The sequence below is a fragment of the Sturnira hondurensis genome, unplaced genomic scaffold (genome assembly GCF_014824575.4).
Source record: "Sturnira hondurensis isolate 20B ecotype Veracruz unplaced genomic scaffold, ASM1482457v3 Scaffold0021143, whole genome shotgun sequence".
Lineage (NCBI taxonomy): Eukaryota > Metazoa > Chordata > Mammalia > Chiroptera > Phyllostomidae > Sturnira > Sturnira hondurensis.
In genome coordinates this window covers 8,587,556-8,613,570 of record NW_028093774.1, presented here as the reverse complement: position 1 = coordinate 8,613,570, position 26,015 = coordinate 8,587,556, and the positions used below count along the sequence as shown (strand labels likewise).

Genomic DNA, 26,015 nt, shown 5'->3' with positions numbered 1-26,015 from the left:
TTGATACCTGAATGGCACCCAAGCCCCAACCAGTGACTAAATTCCCATGATGCTGAGAGTTCAGCACTGGGCTCTGCTGGCAGAGGACACGGGCTCTCAGATGACTCCCAGGTTCAGAGTATGCACCCAGCGCTGCACCCATGTTGCCGTCCGACCCCAGGTGGGCCCTCAGATCCAGGGACTGAACCTTCCAAAGCAGAGCCTGGCATGTCTTCACAGCCGGCACTCAAACTGACCAGAACACCAGGGTCTTCACTGCATCCCGTGGGGAGGGCCCCCAGCTCCAGGCCAGCCTCGGGGGAGTGAAGGACCAGCTACTAGCTCAGACTGAGGCGTCGAAGGAGCCGGACCAAGAAGAGCATGCACCCAATGCAGGAAACATTCGAGAAACCGACCTGTCTGGAGATGGCGAGCTGCAGAGCCAGGTAGAAAGCTGCTTGGTGGTCGGTAGGTGACAGACTGTGGGCCCTGAAAAAGCAGTGACGGCCATTAGCACGAGGGGGAGGGTCTCAAACAGGCATTCACATTTGCATTTTTACACCAAGGCCACATATTTAACTACTGACTGTTTCATTTCAACTCTCCGCCTTTGTTCACTAACAAATGCGACGCGTTCTCCCTTTTCTGCACGTAGGTATGACACAGAAGCATGCTTCATGCTTGCCTCTGAAGGGGCAGCCAGTGACGCCAGCTTTGAGCAGGAGCCGCAGGCAGAGAATCCGCAGGCCCCGAGCTCTGACCCCTGGCACACCGAGCAGAAGAGGCCCTCACGTCACGCTGGGAGGTGCACTTGCTAACGTGACAGCTGCTTTGCATAAGTTTTGGCTTGGCCTTAACTTTGCTACTTCATCCAAATTTCTGAATTTCAGAGGAACGACCTGAAAATCAAGACCCGGCTTTGCTTGTAAAACGAGGTTTTGGTTATTGATGGACTAACTACAGGCTCCTCATTCAGTCCTCTGAAGCTGCCAGGTGCCATGCACCTTGCAAACTGCGGCTGTGTAAGTCGGGCGCGTCAGGCTGAGGCTCAGCTCTGGGTTTGGTTTTACTGACTGGCCTTGGACGCCAGATGGGAAGAGGCTGTGCTGGCCTCCTGGTGATCTGCAAATGGGGTTATTCTTGCTTTTATGTGAAAGCCAATCATAGTTCACCAGGAGCAACTCAAAACGAGACCGTATGTAACATATTCTGTGCTGAAAGTCTGGAGGGAAGAGAAAACAAACTTATACTTTCTTTAAAAGGCACATTGGAGCAGACTAATTAAAAACGGTAGGGCCCAGATAGTAAACAAACCTTCCCGCTGTTCTGTCAACATTCTGTGATTAAAGGAAGTCTTCTAGCAGCAGAAAGCAAATTCAGGGTAAAGAAGCAAGCCACATCACTAGGGAGCCAGCGGCAGCGAACATGCCGAGGATGGCTCTCTCCACTAGTGAGGCCTCCTCATGGAAGTGTCCGTCTGCTGTGGGGACAAACACTACAAAGTCTTCCACGTGTCTACCTTGGAAAACACCCCAAGTCCCACGACCCGGGACACTGTCCGTGCAAATGCAGAACCGTAGGTGGGCGGACAGGAGGGAGCAAGGCGGGTCTCTGTCCTTTCACTGCTCTTGAGAGCAAAGCACCTCAAGTCGCCTCCCTGGTTACCTCACCAGTGACTCTGGCTCGAGACACAGTCTAGGGACTCCCCTCACCTTTGGGGAAGAGGCTCAGGCTGTTTGCCTGCATTGCCCTTTCAGACGTCTCGTTCCTGCCAGCATGCTCCAGTTTTTACTGTTGCATCAGTATTGGTTTTCCCATGAATTTGTACATCAAAGACTTTTTCCCTTTGGTGCTGGTAGGAAATAGGATTGGGATGTCACGGTTTCTGTCTCTCCCGTCATTCAGGGAAAACGAGTACAAAATCAGTTATAAAGAGACAGTGACTTATTTAGCATTCTTTATTTTATCTCATTTCTTTCATAATTACCAAAAGGCCAGGTTTCTACAACCGTCAAAAAAGAATTCCTCTGAGCTATCGTTTTCTCAGCCCAGTTTAGATTTTGCACAAGTGAGGTTAAATCAGATCCGTGGTTGACTCTACTCAACACCAGCCGAGTACAAAGCCGGCAATGGTCTGGTGGGTTCCGGGTAATGGTTCGGACCCCAGGCCCCACCCTGGCATCAGCAAATGATTGTTAACTGTTAGCCACAGCACTGAAGAGACCAACCCAAGTGCTAGAGACCTTGGCCTTTCGGGGTGGGTTAGGGCAACATCTGAAGAACTGCAAACTTGGCTAATGATGGGTATCCAACAGTCAGATTTTCTAATGAAGCACAACTGAAACACAGATGTCTCAAAAATCTCATTTTTGTAATTTGGCAAATAAGTTAAACTGACCACTTTAGCTTGGGAAAGCAAATAAGAATGCCCAGCGAAACGAGAAAAAGTGCATGGTGTCAACCGCCTGAGACTCTCGAACACCGGCTTCCGTTGTGCAGAACAACTCGGCAGCGGTGCTTCCCGTGGCAGAACCACTGTGGTGATTCTGTGGTGTGCCCACTGCTGACCGCTCGACGGGTGTAGCTGAGCGGTGCGTGAGAGAGGGAAGTAATCCATGTTCTTGAGAACTATGAGCCTGCTGAGCTCTGCACGTGAATACAACGCAGCCCATAAACCCCATCCCCATACAGCGGGCATCTGGTGGTGCTGCTAAGAAAAACCACAGGGGTGCTCACTAAGAGCTTCCCTCGTCAAAGCAGCTCCATACCAACGAATTTAATTTCTTGTTCATAAGTAAAGAATTGTTAGATGGGTCACCAGGCCACCCATCTATCCTCTGTCTACTCACCCATCCATCCATCCATCCACCCATCCATCCATCCCTCTGCCCATCCATCCATTCATCTACCCACCAGCCCACATTATTGGGTCCCTATGTGATGCCTGTGCCAACTGCTGGGGAGACAAAGCACGTAGGTGCCTTTCCTTGAGGAACATCCCTTCTACCACCAGAACCTGGGGAGACCCACGGTGGCCATTACAATGCAGTTGGAGCGGGGCCCCCCGAGAGGCGTGCCAGGCTGCTGCTGCAGAGCTGGGGATAGGCCTCCCAGACCACCTGTCTACAACCCAGGACACCTTGAGGTCCACCCCAATGCTCTCCCAGACTCTCCAATGTGCTCCAGAACTGAACCAACACTATAGAAAAAGCTGATCATTTTTGACCCTGGTCAGTAAGAGACACACTTTGCAACAACAATAACTACAACTTAGAAAGCATCTACTATTAAGCATCTGGTCCAAGACCATCCAGCGAAAGAGACAGAGCTAGAAGTGACGCTCTGAGGCCTGGACTCTCCACTCTGTCACCCTGCTGCCTCGTTTGGTCCATTCTCCTGGAAGCCCCCTTGGTCTAGATTACAGCAGATGTGTGGTGGGTGTATTGCTCAGGTAAAAAAAAAAAAAAACCTATGCAAACCTGGTCAGATCTACTATTTGGGAACATCCTGTTAGTGACACCCACAGGATGGCCAGCATGTCCTGCTCTGCCCAGGATTTCCCTGGACTTGGCCCTGAAAGTCCCAGGGTCCAGGACACTACACCTTCCTGACAAACTGGGAGGGGGGGGTCATTCCCTACACACAAATCGCACTACATTCAGGCTTAAATTCGAGCCACAGGGAGAGAGGACAAGGATGTGAGATTGCGCATCACACCTAGGAACAACCACAAACAACACACACTGCCTCTTTCTCACGGAGCAGCCCAGATGTCTGCGTGCTGGGCACCACGTCTCTGCAGCGTGCTCTCTGCCACTGCCTACAGGCTTCTCGCTGTGGGTGCGAGCATGCACAGGGGCGGCCCCCAGATCAGTTCGGCATCTTTAGGAAGCCATGCACACGTGTTTCTTTTTTTTGAATGGGACAGATGAATTTGTCCTGCTGCTCGGGTTGCGTTTCTGTGCAAACAGTTGAGGGCCTCAATATTACAATGCAGAAACGCAAGTGGGGGGCCTTAAAAGCCTCTGTGAACCTTTCTGAATTCCGACTCTAGAAAAATTGAGTTAATTTTTACATCTACATTGGCACTTTTTTTCTTTTTAAACAAAAATTGCCAAACAATAGTATAAATAGCATTGTGGGGAGGGAATTTAAATACATGGTGAAAAAAAAGTACTTCTCATTCAAGTGGTTTTTAAATATTCATTTACATTTAGGGAGCAATACAAATCATTCATATTTACTTAAAATCTTTCCTTACAGATTAAGTCTACAATGCACTAGAACAGTCCTAGTTAATGTGTACTCGAAACAAAATAATTTTATTTCTTTGAAAAATATTCTTTATTTCGCACAAATACTAATGTAGTTTAGCCTTCCACAGCAAATCACATAGGTGAGTAGGATTTTATTACTCTTCATTCCCGCATGAACTAATGTTTTAAAAATCTCTTTGAATTCCAAGCTAAAAAGCCTAAGTCGAAGGAACAAAAAGGAATTCAGGCCAATGGGACAGCTGTTACAGAACCCGCAGCCACAAATTCCGAAGCCTCGGGGCAGCCCACCGCCACGGCTGTTTCCACAGAGCTGGTAAGGTGCGCAGACGTAAGCGAAAGAGACCCAATGACCGCTTCCTTAGGCATTCCTGGGTGTGTGTGACAAAGTGGGACTGGAGAGTCGAAAGCTCCCAATCGCTTGAAATGGAAACGCTTTCCACACTCCCACCCTGAAGAAGCCGGCAGGGGCTCGGCACAGAGGCAGGAGCCCCATCTGCAGAAGTCAGTTGGTGCCTTCTCTGTCGTCACCTAGTCTGGGCCTGGCAAGGCAAGGTGCCATTGGCCGGCCTGGTGGGACACGGAAATGAGATGAAAGAGTTCAGACTGACTGGAACCACAGGAGAGCGAGGTCATGAAAAGAGGACCGCGCAGGCAGCAGCAAAGCTGTGGGCAACCCAGTTCTAGGAGGGAGATCCGACAAAGGTTCTTAGGTATTGAGACGTCCTTGTGACACTTGGGTGCAAGTAACTAAGTTCCTAACACCACTCCAAGAAAGCAATGTGACTCAGATGTCTTTGTAGTGAAAGGGTCAATAGCAATTAGAGATTTGACATCATGGGCCTGTACTTCCAGGCAATGATTCATTGCAGTGATTTATTATAGCTGCAATAAGAATGAAATGAGGGCAATGTGGTGCGGCAGGCACCAGAATGGCTGGCTGAGAGTCAGGAAACCCTGGGCCTACCCTGACCATTCAAGAGAGATGTGACTCTGGCAACTCTTCCCAGCCCTGCAGGGTGGTCCCTCACCTGCAGTGAGCATGCTCCTTGCCCTGTCTGCTGAATGGGGAGGGGTGAGGATGAGGTTACATAAGGAATGTGAACAAACACTATGACACTCAAGCGCTCGCTGGTTATAAAGCATTCTCTGAATTTCATGAGAGGTGCGCGGACGCAGATGAGCACAAAGCATCGTGCAGTGTGGCCAGGCTGGAGGGGACGGGCTGGCCTGACTGTCGTGGAGTATTTCAGAGACTGTCCTAAAATCTGGCCTTTTCATTTCTTAATCTGCAACTTGACAGGTTAAAAAAAAAGCTGGAAAGAAATGATCCCTTTTCTAGATGGTGACAAATGTCTTTAATAAAAGGAATCATCTCCCTAGACGTACAAAGTATCTATCTTCTTGGAGCTGAACTGCTTTATTAGGAACTGATAAAATGTGCCCAGTGGAGGAGCAGATCAAGAATACAGAGTAACATGGCAACAGACGATGCAGCGAGTTCTGATATTGTATCATCAGTGAACACTCCCAGGGGTGAAACACTGTTTACATAATCTTTATAAATATCTCTGCCTTTTCTACTTATCATACTGTGGTGTCATTCTGTGCAGCCGAGCAAAAAGACGGACTCCCACTCACCTCTGAAATGCAAGGAGCGCCTTTTTCTGCAGGACCTCCTGCATCCCTCGCAACGAAGCTGTGAAAAGGGTTCAGCTGGTCAGGGCCATGGAAGTTCAGGGAGTTTTGAACACATACAAAACCTATCACAAAAACTATACATAAAGTTGGGTTATAAGCAACAGATTCTGGGTGCCTGTGAGCCCAGTTCTATCCCAGGCACCATGGAAGCCGAGGCCCTGGTACTTGTTAGGAACACAAGGAATGACGTCAAGGGGACAGCGTGAATAGCATGGCCACTCTTAGTGCCCTCAGACGTAGGGGGCCATCTTTCAAAGACCATTCCGGAAGTCCAGAGGGGATGATGTCTGTTTTCTCGAGTGCAGGCGTGGGTGAAGCCTGGCTCTACCCAATGGCAGAGAAGATAATCAAGGCCCAGTGGGGTTGGACCGGATGGCCTTCAGAGGTGCTTCTGGCACAGAGGAGCTATGATCCTTGGCCCAGGGCACTAGCTTGACGCCTGGAAAGGCCAGTTTAAGTCACATGGTGCAATGACAGGACCCTCAATATCTGGATATGAACACAGGGATCGACCGGGCAGACCCAACGCTGAAACGGGAAAATCGGCTCCACGGTGTGAGGCTACCTTGCTGTGAGCCAACACTTCCCCAGTGGACAGCATGTGAGTCTGGATCCCTTGGAGTCTGTCGTGGGAACTGAAAGGGCACGTTTTACTGGGGCGTGTGAAAAAGTCCCGGAGGAACCTGTTTATGGCTGGAACGGGAGGAGGCCCTTAACCACTAGCTGCGCTGTGGCAGACCCCATCCCGACACCACACTGAGGGTGGTCGAAGGCTGCCCCAGAGAGCTGGCTGTGCCTGTAACCCGTGGCTCACAGAACAGGACCCGCCCAGCCAGAGGGGACTACAGAGGGGCCCAACTGAGTCACGGATGCACAGTGAGGCCCAACAGGGTCAAGCGACTCTCCCAGGGTAACAGGGCTAATTAGGGGTAGAGTCCAAACTAAGAATCTATACAGATAAATATATGGCATTAAATTCACACTCCACTGAAAGCCTACTATACGTACAATAATGTGCTGGGTATTGCCAGTATCTCATGTGTGCATAAAATGTTTGCAAAAATCTATTATTAAAAATCAACGAATAGGCAACACTTGTTCAGGGCATTTGAGATTTTAAAGCAGAGGAAAGAAAAATTTGGGGTAACATGTAAAAATGCTATAACTATACAGACAAAGGAAGTAAGTGAGTGCCATTGAAAAGTCGGGACAGTATTTTCTCCCCGGGGCCCGAGCGGGAGGGGTGCACGAAGAGCCCCACGATGGCGCTGGACTCCGGCTCCTGAGCAGGGTGGGGGCTCCACCCTGAATATTTCATATTCAACAATAAATTTTAAAGGAATAATAGAGTCCTGAAAAAACAATTTATCGGTTTATGCTTTCTGCAAACATCACTGAAAACTTCATGAAGTGTAGGAAACATTTTTTAGCCAGAGCCTGGCCACCAAAACCCTAAGTGTATCCAAGACGTGTGCTATCACTGCCAGGGTGTCTGGGGCACTGTCGCACTGCACGCGGGCATATCTGCGAATTAGAGTGTACACCTGGAGAAGGGGCGGATGCTGACCAACCGGGGGGAGCTTCCGGGAAGTGGCTGGCCCTGGACTCGGCTGCATTCCTGTGCCGAAGACCCAACGTCCTTTCGCTCCAGGACAACCCAACCAAGTGCTGGGGCACAGGCAGGCACAGGCTGGGTCAGGTGAATCGGTTCTCAGGGCTCCCCGCTCACCTTGCACCTCATGGCAGATGCCCTGCACCTGCCAGCTGGCCACCTGTGCACCACCAGCCCCCTGCACCTGGAAGAGAGGCTGGGAGCCCTGGTGCAAGGCCTTGGTCCCTTGCCTCCCATTCTCTAGGCAGTCCAAGCAACAAGGACACAGCAGCAGGGCCCCGCGGGACAGCACAGCAGAACCACCCAGTGTATACGCCCCCAGGGACGGAGGGAGCGGTGGGAGCCCTGCCGCACAGATGGGCAGCCCAGCCCCCATCCACGGCCCCTACGGGGTGGGGCCTTGCTCACCATCAGTGGCCTGCAGACTGTACGTGAGCCCCAGAGCTAAGTAGCCTTTGGCCTTGAACTCGGATGTCTTCTCTCCCACATCGACGACTGTTTTGGCAAACTTCTCAGCCTCTTCCAACTGAAAAACCAGACAGATGAAAAACAATGAACAACCTGCAGAGTTTCTAACATGAGTTACCACGACCACCGGCTGCCAAAAGCAGACTCCTGTGAGTCACCGTGAAAACAACTCCCAGGTCTCCCAGTCCCACTCTGGCCACCATTCCATTTTCTGAGTCACAGCCTAACAGTCCTCGGACTCCTACCTTGCCTCTTCTCCTGACAGTTTTCTTTTTGTCCTCTTTTCCGAAGTCACTTTCACACCTGGCAGGGCTCCTACCTGTCTGATCTTCCCTTTTACTACTGGCTCTGCAGTCGGGTTGTGCAAGGCACTCAGAAGTTGCATTTTAGATACAGGGGTGGGCAACAGTAGGTTTACAGTCGTAGCACAAATAAATAATCAATAAGTAATAACACAAGAATAAACTCTGTGTTGTGCCCTCACAACTGTAAACCTCCTTTTGTCCACCCCGTACATGTAAATAATAAAGTTTTTGAAATGTTTTGTGTTTGGGTCACGCATTTTTTTTAACATAATGAATCCATTTAGACTTGGATTCTGTTTCCCACAGCCTGTTAAGAATGTCAAAACTCCATCTCTTTATTTCACAACGCACAGCACGTGGACCTGGCATCAGCAGATGCCAGAGAGAATGTGCACCTACAAACTACACCCACACCCAGGCCTTTCCCACAGTGATCAGAGGCAAAAATAATAGGGCTCGTTCCTTGGAAGTATGGCGAATGCTGATGCTTTTAAAGTTGGAGGAACAGGGCATGGGCGTTCATTACTCTCCTTACTTCTGTGGTGTTTGGAAGTTTTAATAATAAAAATGGAAAAAATATAAACAGAAGAGATGTGTTGCTTTCATCTTTGGGGAAAAAAAAAGAGTGGGTTCACCTCAGGCGTTGGAGACAGATGTGCCACCGCCCGGAACAGCGCCCCGGCTAGGCAGTGCGCCCAGGGTCACGGCTGGAGACCAGCGGTTCCAGACCAAGGAGGGGGGTGGGGAGGGGGGCGCCGCCCTATCCACCCTGCTCCTGCGCTGGCGGCCTCCTGGCTCCAAACCAGCAAAACCTGCGCAGGCCACACGTCGCTGCCTTCGCTGCTGCCTGTTTCCGGCGACAGCCTGCTCTTCCAAAGTGTCTTCTTTCTCTCACATTTTACCAAATAAAATTGAACAAAGGCAGAACCCTTTCTTCACAAGGCTTACTTTTGCCCCCGGGGGAGGGACACACTAACAGCAAGGACCACCATGATAAAAAAAAAAAAGCCTTAGCAAGGTCCTTCTGTCTTTTGGGACAATTCTTCTTATCACTAATCTTGATATAAAGTCAGAGAAAAGAAACTAAAACCCCTCTCAGTAATCGGTCTCACTTTTCTACTTTCCATTGAGAAGGAGATGGCATATGTTTGAAGGGCACCAACACTGTCACCCACGGGGCTGCTCCCAGGTTCGGACCTGGACCAGACCACCTGAGGAGGAAGGCAGATGGAAGGCAGTGGAGCGGAGAAAGGCGGGTGGGCTTACATGCGAGCGGCACACACCTCGCAGCCCCACGTCGCCTCCCCATGGCGATGCACCTGAGCGTGGGCGCCAGTTCTGCCTTATCACTTCTGCTTCTGAAGCCCGGTGCCAGGGACTGGGCCAACCTGGGGCCCTGGCACACGCTGATTCTCACCGTCCTGCGGGCGGCGCGTGAAGCCTGAGGAGGCCAGGGGCCTAGGGCATGGACAGCCCTGTGTGGGTGCAGCCGGAGCGTGCAGCCCTGCAGCCCTGCCCTGCATGGAGCCCACCGTACTCACCCAGTGAAGGGAGCCCATGCACAGCTTGGCGGCCAGGAGGGGGATGGTGGCGTCGTCGGGCTTCAGCCGGATGCACTCCTTCAGCACCTTCACAGCACGGGCAGACTGGGCGGAGGAGATTATTTCTGTGAAACTCGCAATGCTGGGCAGAACCAAACACTAACACCTCCCCCCAGGGGTGCTGCGTTAGCTGCCCTCTTAATGAGGTTTTCCACCTTGGAGCCGCCACCCATGCGGGGGGCGCCTGGGGCCAGCAACCACCAGAGCTCGGGGCCCCTAAGTGACGGTGGGTTCAGACAAGTGGGAATGCTTCCCGGGAATCACCTACATTTTCTCCCCTACTTGGGTAGCCAGTGTAAAAATAAGCTAAAAACAAAGATGGCGGAGGCTCCTGTTATTGTAAAAAGTAAACGGTCCAATTTATAGCATACTATAATAAATATATCTCCACTTAGCCCAAATAATCTTACATCACAGACTTAACAATTTACTAAATGGCAGACTCGCTAAATGGTCCAAATATCTTCACTGGGTATGTGCTACGTGGGGGGTACTACACTGGGCACCCAGTGGGCGTCATCTCACTTACCGGATCACCATTCCTTGAGGCAGGTCCCATTATGACCACATTTTACTGAAGAGGAAGCTGAGGTACTAAGTGACCTAGTCACAGAGCCCAGACCGTAACTCCAGCAGGTGGACTCCAAAGCTGACACTTGCAGCTAATACCACATGCCGCCTAACATCCCAAATTGCTAAAGAGAACTAAACGACTTCCCCTCCGGGAATAAGTCTGCACTCCCAAATGAGGGAAAGGCTTGGGTGGGAAGAAACTAGCCTGAGTTTTAGCCCCATATCACCATGGTGAAGTTACCAAGGGCACAAAAAGGCAAGTATTTCATAATTCTTCTCAATGGTGTGTCTATGCTGACCCCCAAATAATTAAACGTGAATGCTCATTTACAAAGGACCAGAGGGCAGATTCAGTTGGTTTAGACTTCTGAGAGGTGGTACGTGACCCCTTGCAATGCGAAGGCACTGAGCCCCGATGTGCAAAACTGCACGCCACAGAGGGGGACTCACTTTTCCAGCAGCCATGAGCGACAGAGCGAACTGGTACCAGAGGTGGAACTCCTCAAAGGCAAACTTCATGGCTCTTTCCAGGCACTGGTTTGGAAAGAACGACAGATGCAAACATCTGAGAACCGCTAGGCCCACTGGCCACGTGCGGGTTTGTGTGTATGTGCATCGAGGTGAGACCCACTAGATCCTTCATTGCTCAAACCTGATCCCCCACCAGATCCCTCCTGGGAGTCCCCACAGGGGAGGATGCCTCACACTGGAAGCCCGGACCACCCGTCGTTGGCTGGGATGACCCAGGGCCTCCAGCAGCTTTTCATCCAGCACAAGCAAAGTGGCAAGTGCACAAATCGCTCGAACACAGGGCCCCACCGGACAAGTGCCCCCAGGGTGGAAGACGCAAGCACTACAGGACAGTGGTGACGGGACTCGGGAAGGGCATCTTGGAGGAATGCGTTTGAGCTGGGCCTCGACTCATGAGAATGGAAACCTCAGCTACGACTTGGAAATGGCGCTCCAGGAAGCACAGGTATGGGTGACAGGGTGTGCCCTCACTTGGCGACGGTGAGGGGGCCGGTACAAATGCAGCCACAGTGCATGGCAGGGAGGGAGAGGTCAGGCTGGAAGACCGGCCTGGGCTGTGGCAGCTCGTTGTCAAAGTTGTCCCATCTCCCTGTCCACCCCAGCTTTGGGTCGCCCTCCTCTGTGCTCCGAAAGTCATCACTATCCAGGGTGGGACAGCCATTCTCTGGAATGACTGAGCAGAAAGAGAGAAAGAGCTGGGCCCCTCATGCCATGAGACGCTGTGGCCTCTCGCCAGCCTTCTCGTCGTGGGGGACAAAGTAAACGCCTACTTGGTTAAGTCACCGTAAGTTTGTTGGTTACATCCGGGTCCACCTCTCACTACCACAGACACTGCGTGGCAGCGCTGGACCGTGAACCTGGCCCCAGAGCCCTCATAACTGCTCTGCTTTGTTGGTAAGCAAGAGGATCCTGCTCCTATGCCTTTAAGAAGCACAGTGTGGGAAAATCCTAGAGCAGCTTCCAGGAAAGATCAAGCTGGGGTAGTGGGGGGATGCCTAATCCAGCTGTGGGGTGGTAGGGGCTGGGAATCAGTGGGGGAGGTAGGTGTTATGGACAGAACACTGAGCAATGAAAAGCCAACAGTACTTAGAAACTGATTCAGGGAAGGGAGCAAGGGATGATGAAGGAGAGAGAAGAACAGTAATCACGTTGCCAGAGATTCGGCAAAGGGAAGGGCAGGTGGAGAGAAGGGGTAGGAGAGGATGATCAAAAACAGGTTGGTTCCGACGGTTCTGTTCAACCAATTCGGTGCAGTACAGCCACTGAGTATTCACATAGACACTCAGAAACATTTAGATGTTTATGAAATGTCAAAACGTTTTTTTCTCCTTTTGCAAAGAGGAATGATAAACATCAACTGTTTTCCTGATAAACGAATGGAGTTCAGCAGCTGAAAGTCTGTTCTGAGTCAGAAGCTACATGATACAAAGAAGTGCGCATCCTTGTTTTCCTTTGTGCCAAAGGCTAACATAGTCATCATACTCAGGGAAAAACACGTCCAGGAAGCTTCATTCCAGGTGTTACAGGAAAACACCAGCCTTCCTAAACAGCTGACTCAGAGGCTACAAGGGAACTTGGGCAGCACCCAGGTGAGGTCCCCAAGGGAGAGGACATTTGTCATTTTGGCTGCCTATCACCACAAATCTCTTCTGACTTCTTATTTCAGGGGCACAGGCACCCTAGGTAGAAGGGAAGCAGCCTCTCTACTTTGCAGGAAGGGTGAAGGGAGGAGAACGCTTGGAGTGTCACCTGACCCGAGGAGGTGCCACTCAGGTGCCCCTGCCAGCCCTTTGCCCCCGGAGTAGTGAGGTTGGACGAGACCCTCAGCATTATTCCCCGTGGCCAGGCCTGGGGGGCCACAGATGCGGCGGGGTTGGTAGAGGCCCTCCAGAACAAACTGGGGCAGGGGCCTGGCCCCCTCGGCTTCCGCTCACACCCATGTTTCAGCCTTCTGTGGACCCGCGGAGCCGCAGGCCTCAGTAGACCTCTTTTCTGCCTAACTAGTCAGCTCCATTACTTACAACCAAGGCCCTGAAAGTACGTACACCCAGCTGAGTGCTTCAGGCCCCTCTTCTAACAAACCCTTAGTTTCTGCCTAAGAATCTTCCAGAGCAGGGAATTGACAACTTCAGTAGAAATAATCTAGTAGCTGGAAATAATGTAGGCAATGCTGCTGCAGATGAAATGTGTGAATCTGGACAAGCCAATTAACCATTCTATACCTAGATTCCTCCCTGTAAAATGGGCAATATAATAGTAATTAATGTAGCATTATCAAGAAGGCTAAGCTAGTTAATACACATAAGCATGATTCGTTAATACACAGAAGGATAGTACCTCAGACATAGGCTTGTAAGGGCTAAAAAAAGGTTAACCTCTTTTTAAAAAAACTTAACATTCTTATATTAAGAAAGAAAACTGCATAATACCTATTACTTTACCCATATTTAATGTATAAATATTCCAATTTATTTTTTTAGCTATGAAATTTATTTATTCATTAATTTTTGTTGTTTGAGTACAGTTGTCTCCATTCCCCGCCCCCAGGCATCCCCACCTCCCTCCCTTGATCCTACCCCCCTTGGCTTTGTCCGTGGGGCATAATGGGGGGGAAGGGGGAAGTGTTGTCAGGAATATGGACAAAGGACACCTGGGTAAAAATGCAAGTGTATAAAGCACCATGCCAGAAATAGTTATTTGTTTTACAAAATGTTACTTCGTTTTAGAAAAGGACCCCAGCTGAGGTCCTCAGGAACAGCGCACAACCTCCCAGAACCAGATAAGAGCATGTTTGTCACTTTTTCCCTTAACGAGTGGTGTGGACGGGAAGGTTTGTGACCCCCCAAAGATCCTATGTAGAGACCTGACCCCACGTGACAGTGTTAGAAGGTGGGGCCTTTGGGAGGTCACTGCGTGGCGAGGGCAGAGCCCCCACAAGGACTAGTGTTAGTACAAAGGATGAGAGGCAGACCCTTTGTTCCCTCCTGAGCACTCGGGGAGATGCTGGCAGCCTGCATCCCAGAGGTGGGCCTTCACCAGACAGCGACCCTGTGGGAGCCATGATCTTGGACTTCGAGTCAGAAGCAGGACTACTGTGTTCCTCCATTCACAGATGAAGAGACTGGAGCACAGACCCCCGTGAGGCTCCGCAAGGTCTCCACGGCTTCCCTCCCTGAGGAGCTGGATCAGAATCCAGGCTGTGGGCGGAGCCTGTCTGGCTGTGGGCGGAGCTATGAGCACCACATTCAGTGGCCGTGCCAGGCCGCTCACACCTACTGTACCAGGCCCACCCACGCTGCATGAAGCAAGCACAGCTAAATCAGAGGCCCCTAAAACTGTCACCAGTTGCCTGAACTATTTTGAGATCCAGCAAGATATTTCACTGCTAATGGGGCCCTTGCTCCTTTTCGGGACCCCTGAGGCTACCTAGGACTGAGACCTTTCCAGCTTGCAGAGTTGTCAAGAAACTTCACAATCCCACAATCCCCTCCAGCCCCACCGCAGCTGGGGATGCCTCGTCCCCAGCCCACGTCAAAGGCACTCAGTTTACATGGGTCATGCACTTCCTCGACACTCACTGCCGCATCTCTCACAGACCCCCTCCCAGCTCGGGCCTCCTTCTCATCCCTGTGACAAACCCCCCCCCCCCCGCCATTAGCCCAGGGGTGTCACACAGGGTGCGAAGGGCTACAAGTCAACAGTTACAAACTGGCCCTCCTCCCCTCCCCCCACAGCTCCGAGGAGCCTGGGCTCTGGCATCTTGGGGGAGGCTCTGCCTCCCTGTGGGTTCTTGGCATCTCACACACAGTGACGTGCTGCCTCCGAGAAAGCGCCCAGGCAGCTCCAGATGCTCCCGAAATCCCGATGCCAAGCGCACTACTCGATACATAACATGTCCTCCCTACGTTCCTGCAAACATCACCATTATGTAACTCCCACGCAGCTCGGGTCAGTGTGCCCAGGTCACACCGAGGCCTCTCCCAAAGACCAAAGGAGGACGCTGAGGAAAACAGGGCTCGGGCATCTGCTGTCCACAACTTCCACCCCCTAGACGGGGTGCCTGCTCACCCCAGTTCCGTTTGACTCCCTTTTAAGCACCTTAAGCACAGCTGCGTGTGACAGAGTAAAAATCTCCAGGTTTAACAGAGTGGGGAGACTGGGAAAAGCATATACGCTGTACAATAAAAAGAAGAACATTTGCACTTTAATAATTGGTTCCAACCCCAAAGAAGTGTTGATGAAATGGACTTTAAGGAAGACACAGACACTGAAACCTACATAATTCTATTAACCGATGTCACTCCAATAAATTCAATAAAAAGGAAAAACAGACACAGGTGTTTAGTGCACGTTGAGGGCATTTACCAGGCTGCTCCAACTCCCCGGGACCGGCATGGCTGGGGGCTGGGAAGGGGACAGCGGAGGTAGACACGGGCCGAGGACAGCAGCCCTGTGGCTAAGGGGCCACACTGCCCCAGGCCCACCAGTCTCCTCACCCTCCAGCCACAGGGTGGTTATGGGGCCACGGGCAGTAATTTTTAAAATGTGCGTGAAATGCTTCGAAGAGTGTCTGGCACAAAATGAAAGCTATAAATGCGTCACTGTTGATGATGTTTTCATGAAACGAAGCAGCAGCAGATCCCGCAAGGTTTGGGCTTCTACCTGAACAGGGAGGGCAGGGGAGGATGGGGCGCCCTGGGCGGTGGGGGGGGGACGGGGAGCCAGCAGAGGGCAGAGGGAGAGTGGGAGAGGTGAGAGTCGGTTCTGGCCTTTTTCACTTGTGGTGTCCAGTGAAGAGACGGCAGCGTGGGCCTGGAGAGAGGCACGCAGTGTCCAGTCCAGGTCTGCTGGTCCCTGAGTCACCCACGCAAAACAGCAGGTGACACCTCAGATCACCCCCCTTACCAGAAAGGAAGATGGGTTTGGCAGTTGTATTGTTTCTACCAGGAAGGATCGGCCCATTCGCTGCCATCCCGGGGCTGCCGCCACCTCTTCAAAGCCCAGGGGACATTCACTCAATACCATGGATGTTTTGGTAGGACAATAACCAGGATCTAAATGGCATCCTAATCACTCGAGTGGAAGTCAAAATGTCCCTTGCAAAAACGCTTCCTTCGGTAGCAAAAACGTATCCTTCCCAGGCTTTCACCTCGGGTCTTCACGTGCCAGCCATCTCTGAGGGACAGCAGGAGGGGGCCGCTCCTCCAACACAAGAACGGGGTTTAGCAATCACCTCCCTGGTCCGCAAAGCCCAATCACACGCCCCGGGCGCAAGGCAGCGACAGCTGTACCATACCACAGCAAGGAGAAGCCAGAGTCTATTTTCGGAATTCGGGAGTGAGAGTCCGCATCCAAAAACCCACGGAGGAGGGGCCAGGGAGAAAAGAAATCAGATTTCACCTCAAATGTGGCCTGGAGCTTCTAAAAGTCATCGTTAAACCAGAACAAACAACACAGTGAGCTGCCTGCACGAGCCGCCTCCACGGACAGGCTGGCTGCATCCGGAGTTGTCCGAACACAGATCCGCCAATGGACTCGGAGGAGGAGTTTCTTTTCTGCGTCCTTTGCACTCACATCGGCTAATACATGGACTTCTTTGCAGTTGTGAAACAATGGTTTTTATTTTCTCATGGTATACAGATAACATTTTGTGTCTTTACTTTTGGCAGTGAGAAATTCAGCAACTCAGACACTTGGGACTGTCATCTGAGACCCACAGGCACAACCAGACAGAATCAGAGAGTGTGCTGAAACCTTGGAGATCATCTGGACCCATTTCTACTTTATGGACAAGGAAACGAAGAGCCAGACGGGAGACTGGGCCTGCCCAGGGCCACACAGAACCCGGATCTCATAGTAATGGGTTCAGAGCCCGGATCTCCGAGTTAACTAAACAAACTAAAACATTTCTGAAAAGCGTCAGTTAAAGTGGAATTGGAGAGAGCTAAGCCATAAAGGCCTAGAGTCTAGGCCAGGCTTCTAAGACGCGCGCTTCTGGGACTCTCAGCTACCAGCATGAGCTCCTGCCAACCCAGGGTTTGAGAAAACACAGATGGTGCCCATCGAACCTTGCTCAGATGTCTCTCCCCTTAAAGTAAAAATAAAACAGAGCAAACCCCACATCCATGCCCCGCTCCCATTTCTCCTTCTGCTTTAAAACCGCGATACCGCCCCAAGCGAGGAGTCTCAAAGCTTTATTACTCTGACGAGTGCCTAAACTGAAGGCCACCATCGCCTCTGGCCACAGTGGAGGTGCAGAGAAGGACGCTGCTCTTCAAAGGCCACAGACTCCACTGCAGACCTGGATGCGGGCGCCACCCTCCAGCACGTGCCCCGCCCCACTGCGCGAGGCCACCAGAGCGAGTCTGCACAGCGAGCACAGGGTCTCCGGGGCCCTGCACACTGCACACTCCACCTGCAGTTTGGTGGAGACAGCGGGTTCTCTGTCGTTCTTGCAGAATGAATCCCTAAATTCAAGACACGGACATTTCATTCCTGTACCTCCTCCCTCTCCCACTACCTCTCACCTTTCGATCTTTGTCTGCTTAAGGCTGTCTCCCTCCAGCTCGGGGCACCCAGTTTAACCTTCAACCACAGCTGCTGCCTTGTCCGCCCATGCGAGGACTGAGGGAGGGGAGGGAGGAGCCCTGGGTGTAGCAGTCCGGGGTCGGGGGGTGCCCTGTACAGCGTAGGTGCTCGTGAATGCTTGAACAAAGGAATCAGCATGGCCCGAGTGTTAGGGTCCATTCTCTTGAGTGTGCTTTAAGGGTGGTCACGGACAAACAATGAAGCACTGTGGGGAGTGCAGTGAAATGCAAAACACCCAGAGGTGATGCCACGGGAGGCGCCCTGTGGCCTGGGGGCCAAGTCCCACCTGCTGCGCATTCAGGGTCCAACAGCTAGGAGTCATTTATAGGTGGGCACTGGACATCAGTTGGAAGAGAGGAAACACTAACTTTGAATCCAAATTAAATAAAATACTACCCCCAAACAACCCCATTCTCATTAATGCACCTACCTTAGAAAAACTGTAGCCATTATCACATGCTAATATAGTCAATAAAATTTTTGTGGAGACTTGTCTCCTCTCTCGTTATATCTACACGATATCCTTGGTTTTGCTCCTTGGTTCTCAAAGACTAAGTATTTAGTATCTGGCCCTTTTTAGAAAGGCTTGCAACCCCCAGGCTGACTTTCTGAGGCAGGACTGATGGGCCTCACGGTTCCGAAGAGACAGAGCAGGTGAAAGTTACAAGGACACATCTTCTGATGACCCCCTTCTGACGGACGGAATGGTTTGCACTGTCTACGAGCTGTGCTGGCTCTTCACACCCATCAGTCTCGGGGGTGGAAGCACAGAGTGCCCAAGTATCTTTCCCAAAGTTGCACAGCTAGTAAAGCACAGCATTAGGATTTGAACCCAGATACGCCTGGCTCCAACACTGAATTACTCCACTGTGCAATGAAGGACGCTACTCAGGGTCTGGGGTCATCTGACAGGGTTGTTACAGGGTGGATTTTTACTTTAGAAAGCAGATTATCAACACCACCAATGAGAACAGTAACACTTTGCATACATTATCTCCTTTACCATCACAATAGCCCGTAGAGGTAGTCCTCTTACACCTCCCCCCCCAAGGGAAGTAGAAGAACACCCTCAAGTCCATACTTGGCACGGAAAGCAGGAGAACTGAGAATTCAAACTGAACCTGATATCAAAACCCGAGACACTGTCCTAAGCGACCTAGAGATCCAACACAACCTCCGTCAAAATCCCAACGGCCCTTTTTGCAGAAGCAGAAGCCAATCCTCAAACTCTCGTGGAACCGCAAGCAGCCCAGGATAGGCTAAACCATCTTGAAAAGGAGGAAGTTGGAGAACCCACACTTCTCGATTTCAAAACTCACGGCAAAGATACAGCAACCAAACCAGTGTGGGACAGACACGCAGAGCGACGACATAGGACTCTGAGCACGGACATAAACCCTCCGCCTGTGGCCAACTGATTCCGACAAGCCCATCCAACGGGGAAGGACAGTCTGAACAAATGTTAGAGCAGCTCGATTTCCGCGTGCAAAAGAATGAAGGTGCACCCCTACTGACACCACAAACAAAAATTAGCTCAAAATGACAACCTAAATAGAAGAGCAAAAATCATAAAATCCTTACAAAAAACCAAAGGAATGAATCTTCATGACTCTGAAAGTGGCAACAGATTCTTAGATATGACACCAGTAACATAGGCATCAAAGGAAAAAAATGGATATATTGGACTTCATCAGATCTAAAAACTTTTGTGCATCAGATAACACCATCAAAAAATGAGAAGACAAACTTCAGAACGGGAGACAATGTCTGCAGGTAGTGTATCTGCCAAGGGTTTATTAGCCACAATAAAGAAAGAGCTCCTGCAACTCAACAACAACAACAACAAAAAACCCAATTTAAAAATGGGCTGGTCTTGTACAGACATTTCTCCAACCATAATATCCAAAGGGCCAAACGGCCAATAAGCACATGAAAAGATACTCAACTTCGTTAGTCACTAGGGAAGAGCAAACCAAACCCACAACGAGAGACCACTCCACAGCTACTAGAATGCGGCTATTATGGCAAAACAACAGAAAGAAAATAACAAGTATTGTTGGTGTTAACAAGTATTCTCATTGGTGGTGGTGAGAATATGGAGAAGTTGGACGCCTTGTGCCTTGCTGCTGGGAGTATAAAATAGGGCAGCTGCTTTAAAAAAAAAACAACACCAAAACCACCCCCAACAGTTCGGTAGTTCCTCAAAAAGTGAAACAGAATGACCATATGACCCAGCAATTACACTCTTGTGTGAGTGAGTGTGTGTGTGTGTATACCCCCCAAAGAACCAAACACTGGAACTCAGATATGTGTGTGCCAGTGTTCACTACAGCATTATTCACAACAGCCAAAAGGTGGAAATAATCCACATATTTATTTGTGGATAAACAGATAAGTGGATAAACAAAATGTGACTTATGCACACAAAAAATATTATTCTGCCAAAGTGGGAACTCAGTAGAAAACGTGCTATTGGATGTGTTAGCAGCAGAACATTGAGAACACAGGGCTGGTGAAACAAGCCAGACACAAAAGCAAGTATTGCACAGTCGGAGACCACCGGGGGAGGCGGTGTGGGGGGCTCCTGCTTAATGGGTGAAGGGTTTCTACTTGAGGTGATGGGAAATTTGGAAACAAGCGTGATGTTACACAACACTGTGAATGAAATTAATACCACTGAATTATATAATTTAAAAAGGTTAAAATGGCATATTGAAATTTTTTTGAGTGAAAATAATTTTTTTATTGAGGACCCTAAGAAGACAACAATGATGCTTAATTCAAAGCCCGCTTTCACATGGCGGGATGGTGGGCACCGGTGGCCACGGCAGCAGCTGAGTCCTTCGGAGATAGACCTGTCACGAGAAAATGCCGTAGCTGGTTCCTGCTGGGCTGACCCCCAGTGCTGGACCCATGTTGAGATTTGTCAGATGCTCTGCCCCAATATACACCCACTACTTCCTCCACTGCCTGTGTCCCAGCTAAACGGCCTTGAGTTTCTCTCGAAAACCCAAGAAGTAGGTGCAGGATGAGGAGGTACGTGGCCTGAAGCACCGGTTTCTTCAGCAGGTTTTTGCGGAGCACGTACCCTGAACCAAAGACTGTACCCTGATTTCTCAGAATTCTGCGGTCCATTTGTGTTAGGCCACACTGATGCCTTCCAGGGACTGGAGCATCAAGGTCAAGGCTGGGTTTCTATAGTACAAGTGGGGCTGCATGAAACACCAAACTCTGATGCACACCAACAAACGGTGGGCCCGGGAAGCAGACTTGGCCGTCCAAGTGCTTTTCGCTGTGCTCCCTGATTAAATACATGTTTGGGTTGGGGATGTAAAAATGTCCCTTCGGTCCAAGCAAGCACTAGCCAGACGGCTCCACCCACAGAGCTACAACGCTACCAAGATTCATCATAAACAAACGGATGCAAGTTCAACCAGAAAGACAAAAATACCACTTTTGCCTTTACAGCCGCCATGTTTATGTACGGGGGGCACAGGCACCCTTTCTACAGGGACCCCATGACATTCTGTCAAAATGGAGCCCACTAACAGTCAAATTTAAGAACCAAACCTGCTGAGCAGCTTGGGTCCATTCTAAAAAACAAGCGAAGCTGGCTTGGGGCTTTACTTTTAATAGTGCGGTTGTCATGCCAACTAGTGCTGCTGTCTAAATTGAAGGGGGGAAAAAGGGTTCCTTCCTACACAAACCTTTCAGCAGAGCTCACAATTAGTCTTTTTTAAAAAACACAAAAGCTCACAGCCCCGGTGCAACGGTAAACATCGTGCTGCTATTGAAACCTGTCAGAATGAGGACGCGATAAACCTCTGGATTGAATTCCCTTCGTACAGCGCTGCCTGCTGTCTCTGGCTGGACAGTGGCTGGACAGTGCCCCGAGGAAAGAACGGCGTTAGGTGGGCAGACACGAGCACGGCCAGTCATGAGATGGGAAAGGGGCCTTCCGTCCTGAACAGATGCAACTGCAGGAAGAGACAGAAGATGGTTTCCTTGCAAAGGTGGCTCTGCTCCTCCTGTGAGCACAGGTGTTGAAAGCCTGGTTCTGCACAGCACTGCATGACCCACCCGAAGGTGTCAATGACAGCAGGGTGTAAGATGAGGAGACAAGCTAGGAACCAGAGCAGAGGCACCGCCACCCTGTCCCCTTTGGTGCAGAGCACCTCGGGGCTCAGGTCAGCCAAGGGGAAGTAGGGTGGTGGGAGAAGCACGCATGCCCTGATGTGGAAGTGTGGACGCTGGCTGGGGAGAAGAGGGGGAAGGAGTGCATGGCAAGAAGGAGGCGAGGCCTCCTCTCTCACCGTGGCCCTGCGGTTGTTAGCCTTCTGTTCACAGGTCTGCCCATGTAAAGGAAGACCTGTGCAGTGTTGTCGAGGCAAAGGGCCTGCTCCAGGCCAGCCAAGGGGCAATGGGGTCTGACCACATCAGCAAGGGGCCCAGGGTGTGGGCGCCAAGACCCTGGGTGTCTGATGATGTTTTCATCCTCTGTCTCTCCTACTTCTCCCCAAGAAGAGGGGGTTCTTCTCCTACGCCCCCCGACCCCTGGCCAGGCCAAATGCTCTTAGACCTCCATGATCTCGATGATGAAGGGTGTCCCTCGCTCTTACACTCTGGAATTCCCATCAGGCCTCGAAGAGCCAGCTCATGCACCAGCTGTTCACAGCCTCTGTCTGACACCCTGACCTGCAAACTCCGCTGCAAGTAACGTGCCTGGTGCTACCCAGCCTTCACTATTCTGGCTGACCCTTAAACAATGCGGGGATGCAGTTGAAAATCTACACAAAGCTTCTGACTCCACCCAGACTTAGCTGTCTCTCGGTATCTGTGGGAATTGGTTCCAGAACACCTTGTGGACTCCAAAATCCATGGATGCTCAAGTCCCTTCTGTGAAACAGCGTAGATTAATGCATACAGTTGGCTCTCCACATCTGCGGTCTCCCAACCTCAGGCGGAAAGCAGTACAGGTATTTATTCTTAAAAACCCACATGTAAGTGGACCCCGTAGTCCAAACCCATGTTGTTCAAGGGCCCACTTAGTCATCTTTCCATGCGTTTCCATGTGGCCACCTGAATTAGACTGGAGCTCGTTAGAATGCATGGGGCCTGTTTTGGATGCCGTTGCCTCCCAGGGCTGCAGCCCCCTGCATGCGGTGGCAGGGACTGTGCAGAAGCACACCGTTCGCCGAGCTCTGTGTGCTGTGCTCTGAGCACTTTGCGTGGATTAGCGAATAATCCCATAGTAACGAGACAGGAGTGACCATTGTCCCTGGTTTACAGGAGGAAGACCCGAGGCATAAGGGGTTGGTAACTCCCAGGATCACACAACTGGCAAACAGCAGATGGAGGGCACAGATCCAAGCTCGCTAGGGCTGTGCCCAGGGCTCGGGAGCTCGCTGGCCGAGGCTGCGGGGTAACGGAGGCAGGGAGGGGACGGGGTACCGATGGGAGTGAGAACAATGATTGGGAATATCCACAATAAAACATGGACTATCCCATCCCCTGAAACTTACATGAATTTACATTCATTAAAAGATACATGAAAAAATGGTTTCTGAAATGCCAACAGGTAGTTAACTATCTCGGGAGAGGGGGGTTCCAAGTGACTTTTACTTTCTTTTCCAAATTTGTATGTATTGCTTGGTTCTTCAGGGCTCTGAGAGTCTGCTGCATGTGGCAAAAACATAAACAATGAAGTCAACTTCATTATGGGCTAAAAAGTAAAACAAAATAAAAAGAGAAAAAAGGGGGCAAGGGAAGAGCCATCAAGTGTTTAACAGAAGGACGCAGGCCATCCTGGGTTTTAGAAAGATCGGTGAGGACACAGGAGATGAGACAGGGAAAAAGACAGCCAAGGGGCCCGGGGAAGTGATACAAGAAGCTGGAACTCCACTCACCCTCCAGGGCGGCATCACACACCAGGCCGAAAGCCTGTCGACCAGTTGAACAGGTGAGCAGACTGTGACAAATCCATCCCATGCAGTCCTGTTTTTCAACCATAAACAGGAACGGCGCACTGACTCACGCCACAACACGGATGAACCTTGTTCTTAGTGAAAGAAGCCAGACTCAAAGGGTCATACTCTGGATGATTCTATTTACATGGAATCCCCAAATTAGGCAAATCCACACAGGCCGGACGCAGATTGATGGCTGGCAGGAACTGGGGGGTGGAGGAATGGAGAACAATTACCTAACAGGGATGGGGTTTCCTTTCAGGGAGATGAGTACATTTTAGAATTTGATATAGGGGGAGGTTGCAGAATAGTGGGAATGTACTAAATGCCACTGAATTGGACACTTAAATGGCTATATATACATTATATGGATTCTTATAAGGCCACTTAGCCTTTTAATCTGAAGTCTTGAGAAAATGGAAAGGCGGGTAAAAAAGGAAAGGGAAGAAGAAAAGCCCAGCAAATGTGGGGAGGAGGACATTGTAAGGAAGCTGTGGCCTGAGACCGAGGGAGAGAAGGCCCGTGCCTGGCCCAGGGTGGCGAGCCTTCCCAATCAGAACCTTTTGCCTATGACACCTGCTGTGTGACTTTTAAGAGCCAAGACGAAGGGGCCATCAACTGTTTGGCTGGGAAAAGTTCCAGCTGCAATACTAAGTAGAAATAGCAAGAAAGGCAGAGCCAAGTACTCAGACCCTCACAACTGAGGCGGACTCGGTGGGAGCCCGCCCCAGCACCAGCCACACCGGCTGGCAGCGGCCTGCTGCCTGGCTGCCTCCCTGCAGACGGGGCGGTCAGTGGACACAGGGGGACTGCTCTCAGGCAGGGCCCGGGTCTGGCGCACCTGTCCCAGCCTGAATCACGGCCCTGGCCCCGAAGAGGGGGGCTGTAAACGCATGTGTAGCAGATATGCACACCCTCTATTTTATCAACTGACCTATATTTTCAATAGATAAAGCACAGATATGGCACAAAACTCAAAAGGCTTCAAGGGACAGCCAGCGATAAATTCCCCATCCCCCACCCTCTGCTCCAGCACCTTCCAGGGAGCCTCTGGCAATGTCGCCATCATCCTCAATGGGAGTCACGCCATGAAATTCCCAATTGCAGAGGCTCCGACAACCCCCCAGGCTACCTGGGGACTCAGGCGTCAGGTCATCAGCACAAGATGGAAGCTAAATGTGACATCAAGATGAAAGTCATCTGGGTGAAAACAAGGTCCCAGCCTTTCGTGCCAGGAGGAAACACATGCCAGGGAGCGGCTGGCCAGCAGAGGAATGCTGCTAAGGTGACAGCCGTCCCCCTGGAGTCATTCATGGCATGACGAGAAGTCCGTGGGCGGGCGTCATCTGGCCTGCGGCCAAGTCAGCCACCTCAGGCCGCTCACACCTGTTTCAGATGCAGGCCCACTTGGAGCTGGGGAAAGGCGAGGTTGCCGCAGGATGGGGTGGAAGCAGACACACAAACCACACAGCCTGGGCCCAAAGAGGTGTTTAGTGGTTCATCTGGAGGGGAGAAGTTCACCTCCAATGAACTCCACCCTGGGCCGGTGGCACCGTCCCCGCTGGTGGGCTCCGTGGCAGGCAGAGTGGACAGGAACCAGGCTGGCCAGAGGGCGAGGGTCCCAGGAAACCAAAGCACCTGCAGTGGTGATGAATCTAGGCCAATCCCAAGCCTGGGCCAAGTCCCAGGGAGGGTGGGGTGTACTGGGTGTGACAGGGACATCAGGACATATTGCCTTATCTCGCCGGATTGTGAGGGGCTTTTTTTGAAGAATGAGTAACTACTGCCCTGTATAGTCACCAAGCCAAAGACTAAAAAAAGATCCGAGCCATGCAGGCTCATCTGCTCCCGGGACTCCTGCCTAAGGTGGCGCTGCTCCGGCGGGCGGGGGGTGAGTCGACGCGTATCTGATCTCAGCAGGTCTGTCACTGAGTATCCCTCCCTGTCAGGGAGGCCCAGAGGCTGTTGCCGTGCGTGTAAATTTAGAAAAAGAAGGATCAATAACACGGAAAAGTGTATTTAACAAAAGGAGCTGTTTTCTTTCTTTCTTTTCACGCCATTGAAGGAAAGATAACGTGATCTTGTTACGTATTTAACCCCCGCCATTGTGGAGTCGGGTATTCTGGGCAGCAACTCAATTATGCATAACCATGACCCCAGATGAACTCGACTCTTCTCACTGTGAAACCACGGTCAAGCTCTGCCCCCCAAAAGGTTTCTTGGGAATGGAGAGAAGGAGGTGACAGCACCTTGCACCAGATCTGCACTCGCCTGGGGTCTCCTCTGAACGGCACAAGGCCCTCAACAAAGGCACTGTTGACAGTAAAGCCCATGCCGCGCGCCCAGCCGTGCCCTGGGCCTGACAAGCCACTCCAGTGGGAGCCGCACCTTGACACGTCAAATAACATACAACCTAC

The 26,015-nt window shown here is 51.1% G+C and overlaps 1 protein-coding gene across 6 annotated transcripts in view; it reads right to left on the bottom strand.

Moving 5' to 3' along the window:
• Positions 1-26,015, bottom strand: part of TTC7B (tetratricopeptide repeat domain 7B) — a 209,687-nt gene that overhangs the window by 83,019 nt on the left and 100,653 nt on the right. For all 6 annotated transcript variants that reach the window (XM_037031805.1, XM_037031806.1, XM_037031807.1 and 3 more), the window contains 5 exons: positions 10,964-11,047; positions 9,881-9,985; positions 7,975-8,092; positions 5,895-5,952; positions 396-468 (listed from right to left, as the gene is read on the bottom strand). In XM_037031805.1, the coding sequence (XP_036887700.1) occupies positions 396-468; positions 5,895-5,952; positions 7,975-8,092; positions 9,881-9,985; positions 10,964-11,047 (438 nt within the window). The remainder of the gene's footprint in view (positions 1-395; positions 469-5,894; positions 5,953-7,974; positions 8,093-9,880; positions 9,986-10,963; positions 11,048-26,015) is intronic.